This window comes from Nematolebias whitei, chromosome 7 (genome assembly GCF_014905685.2).
Source record: "Nematolebias whitei isolate Nwh7 chromosome 7, NemWhi1, whole genome shotgun sequence".
NCBI lineage: Eukaryota > Metazoa > Chordata > Actinopteri > Cyprinodontiformes > Rivulidae > Nematolebias > Nematolebias whitei.
Genome location: NC_056504.1, coordinates 21,971,825 through 21,980,780, shown reverse-complemented (window position 1 = coordinate 21,980,780; position 8,956 = coordinate 21,971,825). Strand labels below are relative to the sequence as shown.

Here is an 8,956-nt window from a genome sequence, read left to right as displayed (position 1 = left end):
GCCCTTCACCCTTAGCTTTCCAGAGGTTTTAGATGTTGTTCTGCTGCTACCTGTACACGCCATTCAGCAGGTACCATTAGCTTCAGCCACTCTTCTGCTGTCAAAAACAAGGGTTTGGACTGTTGTAAGTTGACACGTTCATATCCAAAAAACTGCTCAATTGTTTTGTCCATTATGCATATATTACAAAAGAAAAGCCTTTTAAGGGGCCTCCACAGATGTGATGCACATCTGCACATAGCAAAAAAAAAATTGTTTTCTTATTATTCTACAGTAAAAACGACACAAACATGGCTTCACCTCAGCGTCTTTATTTTCCCCACATCGTTACAAAAACATCACATTCTGAAAGTGCCTGTGTTTTATTACCAAATTCTGTGGAGGACATGTTCTGTATCAAATAGAGCAACACAGGCGAGCGTAATGGCATCGTTCATGATCCAAGTGTCAGTGCTGCAGCCAACTCTATCATCAGCTGAAAACATCCATTATTTAGGAGGTGATGGGCACTGAGCTAAAACAAAACAGAATGTACATAAAAAGGACAAACCCAAAAATCTCTTCAAGAAACGATAAACTTTAACATGTTGAACCAAAAAACAAAGAAAAAAAAATCTCGCAGGATCAGTAGTTTGATGTCCTCAGCAGAAGAATCTGTTCATCCAGTCTTCTTCCATCTGGACAGACCTACTGCGTGTTCACCTTGTTGGTTGGATTCTTCAATGTTCACACCAATTTTAATAGTTGTTTGTTTCTGTCTTGTTTAATAAAAAACGAGTGTTGTCGGGGTCTTCTTTTAACGATTCGCCCTCATTTTTTCTCCATCCTGTGGGAAAATAAAAACGAGTGTAAGCATGGTCACGAGTGGACTCTTCTGGATTTATGTTATTTATTCACTGTTAGGCAAATCATGCATTTGGATGTGAATCCTAGATTATCTAAAAAAATGTCTATGATGAGGACGATGCAAAACCTTTCTGAACACAAACCACATTACTGAGACACTCGGGTACAACCAGAGCCACGAGTTGTAGACTATGATGGGAGAACTGGTATGGCTTTGGTTGGAATGATGGAGACAGGATGAGTGAAGAGGCAAACCAGGGGGAGGGCAGCAGGTGCACTCGGCATTAAGATGAGTGAACGCCACACAGCCATGCACACTGCCACACATTATGGAAATGCCGTGTGAATGCATCTGAAAGGATGGCCTTACATTCGTTACAAAAGAGGAAGGTTTACCGAAGGCTCCTATACTTTGCCAACCTACTACTTTGCTCTGCAGCAATCCTGAAAGAGGAGTAAAAAGACAGCAAGGTGTGGACAGGGGGGTTAAAAAAGACGCACCAGCTTCAAGCAGAGAAAAGGAACATGTCCTCACAGGGAACATGACATTGGCACGATCTTTAATTGTAATATCCTGTTTGCTTAAAATGTTTAAATGGGCAGCTGTGAAAGGAACGTGAAAGAGACAAACTACGAGGTGACTCCTTCAGTCGGTCAGACAGGATACAAATTGCTCACTCTGGCTACTGAAGAGCTCTTGAAAGTGATGGTGAAGAAATTGCCCACTCAGATTGTCATTTTTGTAGATCTTGTCATGCTACGTGTGTCTCCTTCCATGCATGAGCCCTTCTCCAGGAGGGAGCTTGGTACTAAAATCAGTCTCTGAAGGCCTGCTAAAGAGCTACAGACACTTTTACTCAGGTTTAGGACCAAGAATTACCAAGAGTTCTTAAATCAGCATGGTCCTTGTCACCTGAAAAAGGGCCAGTCTTTCTTTCTTGGGTTAAGGACTCTCTGGGAACTGTTAGTGCTAGACGACATCAAAAGACATACCTCTTCACTGCTTTCTGGGCTAGCATGCGGTTCCCAGCAAGGAAAGTTACACCTCCAATGAATGCCAGGTACTTCATCGTCTGAAACATGTTCAGGTGGGTCCAGTAGACGTACATCAGGCCGAGCATAGCTGAAATGATACGACCAAGAAGGTATGAGAATTCATTTTCACACCATTTATCCTCACGTGCTGGGTTTTGGTCTTTTTTCATTTTAAAACTCCATGTCAGGACATCATCAAAACACGACCTAGTTTTCTCCAAGACCTGAATAATACCACCAATTTATTTCAACAACAGTCTGTGAACATTTAGGAACTGAAGCCAGTTCAGCACCTGAACTCTTCTTCTACGAAGTTGTGCTGTTGTAAGAGGTCAATGCAAGGCCTTCCCTGAGACAGATGAGATAATGTGAAGTTCTAAAAGCTGTATGTACGTCTCTGCATTGATGGTCTTTCCAGAAGTCTAAGCTGCCCATAGCAGAGGCACCACTTAATCAAAGATGTGCACTCAACCAAATGGTCCCTCTCCACTTTAGTTTGGAGGACTTGCAGTTTGTGGCTCAACATTTGTTGCATCTAGACTGGACTATTGCAATGGTTTATTATATGGGTGTCCAAATACTTCTTTAAAATATCTTCAGTTGATCCAAAATGCTGCTGCCAGAGTCTAAATGAGAGTTGATAGAGATCATATCTCTCCAGTTTTAGCTCCTCATTCATTCAACCTTTATTTATACAGGTTAGTCACGTTCTCATGTAAAAAGAGATCCGTTTTAAACAAACACAGATGAGGTACACACAACTCAATAGATTCAAAATTATTACTTCGAACCTACAAAGATCTCAACAACCTAGCTCCATCTTATATTACAAATCTTTTGTTCCATATTTTCCTAACAGAGCACTTAACTCTCAGACTGCAGGTTTATTTGTGGTTCCTAAAGTTTACAGAAGAAGAATGGGAGGAAGATATTTCAGTTATCAGGCTCCTCTCTGGTGGAACCACCTTCCAGTTTCTGTCCATGATACTGACACATTGTTCAATTTTAAAACTGGACTTAAGACTTTCCTTTCTGATAAATCCTATAGTTAGTGTTGGTTTGGATTTCCTGACCTATCCCTTATCCTATGCTGCTATAGGCTTAGACTGCTGGAAGACAAATTGACCTAATTTCATCAGATGGTTACAAATTAATAGTTTGTATTTATAATTATTTCTATATTTTTGTTCTTATTTTATTTTTTTGTCTTTCCTCCTATAGGAAGACCTGCTCGCCTCCATTCTGGACCTGCCATTCTGTGTCTGTTCCTCCTTCCTGTCCTCTCAAACTCGGCCGGTCAAAGCAGATGGACGCTTGTCTTGAGCTTGGTTCTGCTGGAGGTTTCTTCCTGTTAAAGGGAGTTTTCCCTTTCCACTGTCTCCTTTGTGTTTGCTCAGGATGGGAGACTGTGATGAAGTGAAGAGTCAATGAGTCTGCTGCTTCCTTAGATGGAGAACTTCACTAATAGACTTTTTAATGTATATGAATATTTCTGTTCAGTGTCCTGAGATGACTTCTAATGTGACTTGGCGTTATATAAATAAACTGAATTGAATTGATTTCCAAAGAAAATTTCTAACTTGGATTAGTCTGACGACAGAACAGTTTGGCCCAAAGCTCATTTGAAATGGCCTGAGGCAGAGAAGATGGGGCGTTTCTTGGTGTTGAAGCTTTAGCCAGCACTTGTTGTCGGCACGATGGACTGTTTACAAACGATTTGTGGAAGAGCTCCTGAGCCGGTGCAGTGATGTCCAGAACAGAAGCAGACTTGTTTTAATGCAGTTTCAGCCTTGGCCTTTGAGCTCACATTTCTACACATTCTTGAAAGGTTTAGATAATTTATGATCATCATCACTGAACTTTATTTGTCTGAAATAGAGCCACTATTATTAGACAGTTTCTCACAGACAGGTGAGCCTCTGCCTATCCAGACTATCTAAATTGTTCTTTTATACTCAGTTCTCTTATGGATCTGTTGACAATTAACGCATTCAGTTGCTAAATGATCCTCCACCTGTCTCCTCATCATACCACCTACTGTTACAACCTTTTGTTGTCCATGTCCCAACATTCTGAGATGGATTAACATAAAACTCTAAATTATCTTATTTTAAAACAAACTGTACAAGTTCTTGAACATTTGATAAGTTCATTATATTCTATTGTGAATAACAATATTTTATTGTATCTGGGACCATTACATCTAGTTTTTTAATTGAAACGTTACAAAACATCCCAACCTTCTTTAGTTTTTGTATTTCAACTTAGTTTTGGTTAAACAACGGAACGTCATGTTTAATTAACATTTGTGTTTTTCTGATTGTATGGTTTTGTGACAAGAAGGTTTTTGCTGTTAGTACCATAATCCTTGAAAAGGAAAAATAAATATTAAAAAGGTGTATTTTCTTTGTCATGTCCATCTTTGAACGGGTTCAAATGTGATTATGCACAACATTACTCATGCTCAAAGTAATTTACTCAACCTGAACAACAGGCGATGAACAAAAGCAGCTGTAACACAATCACATCTGTAATAAGCAGAGTGATTTAACCGTGGGCACTAACCTGCATGTCCCAAATGGAAGAGAATAGTGCTCGGAGAAAAGCTGAAATTGGAGATGTTGGCTCCGAGCTTAAACCACTAGAGAAGAGAATGGAAATCAAACAATGATTAGGGCTTTTTTATGACAGAGCTGAAAACAAAAAAGCTGAAAAATAACACACTCAACAGTGGAAAAGAAAATACTCCACATCCTTTGTGATTTCAAATTAAAGTATGTTTATGTTGGACAGTGTTGCTGACCAGATCTCCACTGAAAAGCTTTTCTAAAGTGGGTTAAGAAAAACAGCTGCATATAAAACCAGTGCTACACATAAATGTTGTACTGGTAACAGTTTGGATGAGAACAGAATCTGGTTGTGATCTATAGAGAAATGTATTTACCTTCACAGCTAGGGCTGAGTACCGAACGGAGGTTCTTTTATGGCACCGACCGAACTGCACCGGTCGGTGTATGTATTGAAACGTCACTCTTTTTTCGGTGTCAAGTTTCGGTATTGGTTGTAAGGTGTCACGTGGTTTCAGCATGCAGGCAGGCAAAACACCAGACATATGACAAACAGACTACGTGTTTACACCCAAAGCTGTATAGAGCTGCCGCACCTATTCTATGTACAATGTATGTCTATGTGCTGGTGACACCGCCCACAGACTGGGTTCACGTGTGCAGCGCGTGTGGTGTCGAACGGCTCCGACAACACACGTGCAGAAAGTTGCTCCGTGTTTCTCTGCAAGAAGAGAGACTGACGACAGCCTCCTCCCCCCTCCTCCTCTCAGCGTGTCAGTCTGTGTGTGTGTGTGTGTGTGTGTGTGTGTGTGTGTGTGTGTGTGTGTGTGTGTGTGTGTGTGAAACGGACTGAATCAACATTCCACAGCCGGACTTGTCTTCATCAAAGAACTCCGAGGACAGAGCTGTGTCTGTTACAGCTGGTGAGATTACGTCTGTTAACCTGACTGAAAAATGTTGGATTTTATATCTGGATTATTGAGCATGGACTTTGTTAAGTTTGTTAACACGTACATCGCGGTAAAACAACGCTAACTTTAACATATTTAGAATTGCGCCGCTCAAGGTGGCAATGTTGCATGTTGGAGCAGCTCTGTTGCATTCATTTTGAGATTTTGCTTTTGGAAACTTTAATTCCTCTTTTTCTGGATGTAAATCACATTTTTTGGATGGTTGTTTCCTCTGGTATCAGATGCTGTGCAGCTGGAAGGATTTTTACTGAAACTTTTTTATTTTTGGACATTTGTTATGATGCGTAACTATGGCAACAAGGCTGTTCTCTACAACCAACAGCAGCTGATTAACATCTCAAAAGCTCAAATAATATCTCAACTACAGCCTCAAATCTCAAGTGAGTTGAAAAGGATGTTCTGTGGACGCATTCTCATCTACCTGCCAGCTGTGCTCGAGTGCCTGATCACTGAGATCCTGGAACTAGCAGGAAACACGGCTCGTGACAGCGGAAGGACAGGATCGTCCCTCGGCACCTACAGTTGGCTGTCCGCAGTGACGAGGAGCTCGGCAGACTGCTGGGAGGAGTGGCCATCGCTCTGGGAGGAGTTTTGCCCAGCATTTGGGCAGTCCTACAGCACGAGGGGAACCGAGATGCCAGCCGAGTCTGGGTGGACGGATCAGACGGCATCTGCAGCCAGTTTCTTAGGATCCACTGTGGGATGGAACTTTACAAGAGATCCTTCCTGTTTACAGCCATCAGTGTCTATAACATATCTTAATGAAATGAGGATAATGAGTTACAACAACAAATAATTTCCCTCTGGGATTAATAAAGTATTTTTGAATTGAATTGAATTTTTAGTGTGTGAAGGTCAGCTTGCTGTACCTTCACTACTAATTATTTAAATATGACGGTTCTTTCTTTTTCAAGTTAAATTTCTGCCATGTGACCAAGATAACTGTGAGTGGAGTGTTTAAATCAGTGACATGAGACGTTAATTTCCTTTGACCCATCAGAATAAATGTGGTCATTTATTTAACAGAATCAAAATTTAACATCAAAACATGTACACGTGATTAGCTGATCTGGTTCTGATTAATAAAACTTGGCACGCTTTACTAATAAGACAACAAGACATTTCTGAAGGCATCTAGATTACTGGCAAAATAGAAGAGCTGAAAGAAAGGATTGAAGGAGTTTAAAAGGAAGATGGATGAGGGAAGATGTATGTTTGTTGACCAGGATTAGCGCGCTTCTTTCAACACCAGCTCAAACCCCCGGTCCACTTAGTGCGCGACAACTCGTGACGTCTCTTTACCTTTGCAGATGATGGATCAGTTCCGGTCTAGATGTCCCTATGCACGCTACCTTTATAGCATCTCCGGTCAGGGTGACTGGTCATCGTCAGAAGTTGTGTGGTTTACTCCGTTCAACAGAACAAGCTTCCTTCGAACTTGGAGGCATTACACCCGGGTGGATTCACAGCCAGTTGCTGTGAGTCCGTCAGAGTTTCCACTCAGGAGTGGAAGACTCCATCAAAGACTGAGTTCAACTCAGTAGACTGCAGAAAACTCAGTAGACTAGACTGGCTAGACTAGACTAGACTCGACTGAGTAGTTCCAGGAAGTGTGGACTTTTAAAGAGTTCTCACTTCCGGTCACTCAGGACTTCCTGATTGGTTGAAACAAACAACAGGGGGTGTGTTTCAGTGATGTCAGAGGGTTATTAAACAGACAGCAGGAATGTTTAGGAACGTTTAGTACAGACAGAGAAATGTTTTGAAGGAGTGAGAGGAACGCAGATGCCAGTGTTTCTCTTTTTACCGTCTGCTAGGTTTACAAACAACAAGGCCTGTTCTAATAACTTCCCTCTGACTGTCTCCGACTTTTGACTGACATCACTACTTCTCCTTTAGATAGAAAATCTAAATGCATAATTACTTTGTAAATAGACATTTACTGTAACTTGATTTCTAATTTAAATGAGGATTAAAAAAATTATTAATACTGTTCCACAGTTGATTTAAAATGAGTGGTTCACTTCAACATTTAGAAATGGTATGAACTAAACACACTTTGATTATCAAGATATTGTAAAATAGTAATATAATATAAAAAGAAGAGTGTTCTTTCAATTGATTACTTCAGGATACAATTAGACAGTCTCTGGATGAGCTAATTTGTATTTCTGGATTCAAATCAATGAAATAACAGTTCCTGTCCCATGAAGGTCTTCAGAGGCAGGTTTTGGTCGGAGGCCGAGTTCACTACAGTCCCCCCTTTGGAAATCATCGCCTGTCCATGGGGATGAATTCCAACATGAACTTGCGCCTCCAAATGTCCTTGAGCTTGATGTAATCCAGCAAGAGGAAAACAAAAGTCAAAGAAGGTAATCCCACAACGGTTTAGGTAATTCCACAATGTTGTTGGTAATTCCATAATGTTGTTGGTAATTCCATTGTAGCAATGCTTTAACCCCTTGGAAACAAAGTCTGTAATCCATTGGAAAAAGTCATATAATCCACAACGATTGGAGGTGTTGATTGATCAGCATGCAGAGGGGTTCCCTCGATTGAACTGCAGAGGTGACCACTGGATATAGATTGGAGACCCACGTTGGAGTTGTAGGTTCCTTCAGCAAAGGTTGCTGCTTGTGGTTCCCAGTGGGTGCCATTCTGGTTCTATGTGTTATGCATGTATGTGGTTTTAGTTGGGCTTATGAGTGGGACTTTACATAAGACCTTATCCTATATGCACCTGGTGTGTAAGCTATCATGGTTTAGATCAGCTACAGTTACCAGTTTAAAGGGTGGGTCATGCTGAAAAATTTATGTATAGGGATTTATACCTATAGAAGGGCATTCCAAACTATTTTTCCATTCCTAACTTGGTTTAAGTTAGATTTACATGGCAAAATATAGTTTGGTTCAATCGTCTGTTGTCCTTTTAGACGAACGACTTGAGGTTTGGTTTTTGGTTTTCCCCTAAATGTTTTTGGAGTCTATGGCGAGACTCAACTGAAGGATTAGCATGTTGGAGGTAAATAAACTGTAAAAGATGTTGTTGACCATTTAAGCTTTTATCTCTCAGCCTAGATGATGTTTTTTGAGCAATAATAACACAACCATGTTATTGTTGATGTTTTGTTCTCATGTCAATTAGGGAGATGATCAGAGCCCTAAACCCCAGAGAACCATAGAGAAGATTCAAGATGCGACACAGAGGTACAGAAGTCTGCATCATCCCTACCTCATTGAATTTAGTGACCTGCTGGTGGAATGTGAGGGACAATATGTCAGTGCTATCAAACTGACAACCAGGTATCTGTGTGTGCAACAATCATCATCTACAGCCTCAGAGTGAACATTTCCTACTGCTGGAGACACCATCAGCCAGGAGCATCTTGTTTGTGTCCACAGAAAACAGACATGTTGATGTTTCTGAAGAAAAACTGTTCAGTGAAAAGACGCATTGCAGCTGTGCACGTTATGTAACACGTCAACGCCCGCACCGGACAGAGAAGATGAAAAGATGCTACTTCTTCTGATCTGTGG

General features: G+C 40.9%; 1 protein-coding gene across 3 annotated transcripts in view; it reads right to left on the bottom strand.

Annotated features, from left to right (window-relative positions):
• Positions 1-295: 295 nt before the first annotated feature.
• rpn2 (ribophorin II) overlaps positions 296-8,956 on the bottom strand; it is a 49,903-nt gene continuing 41,242 nt past the window's right edge. For 2 of the 3 annotated variants that reach the window (XM_037678680.1, XM_037678682.1), the window contains exons 15-18: positions 4,447-4,522; positions 1,840-1,969; positions 1,243-1,290; positions 296-826 (exon numbers count right to left, since the gene is read on the bottom strand). In XM_037678680.1, the coding sequence (XP_037534608.1) occupies positions 811-826; positions 1,243-1,290; positions 1,840-1,969; positions 4,447-4,522 (270 nt within the window). In that variant the 3' untranslated portion in view covers positions 296-810. Of the gene's footprint in view, positions 827-1,216; positions 1,291-1,839; positions 1,970-4,446; positions 4,523-8,956 lie in introns of all 3 variants that reach the window. The other variant, XM_037678681.1, reaches the window with a different exon arrangement.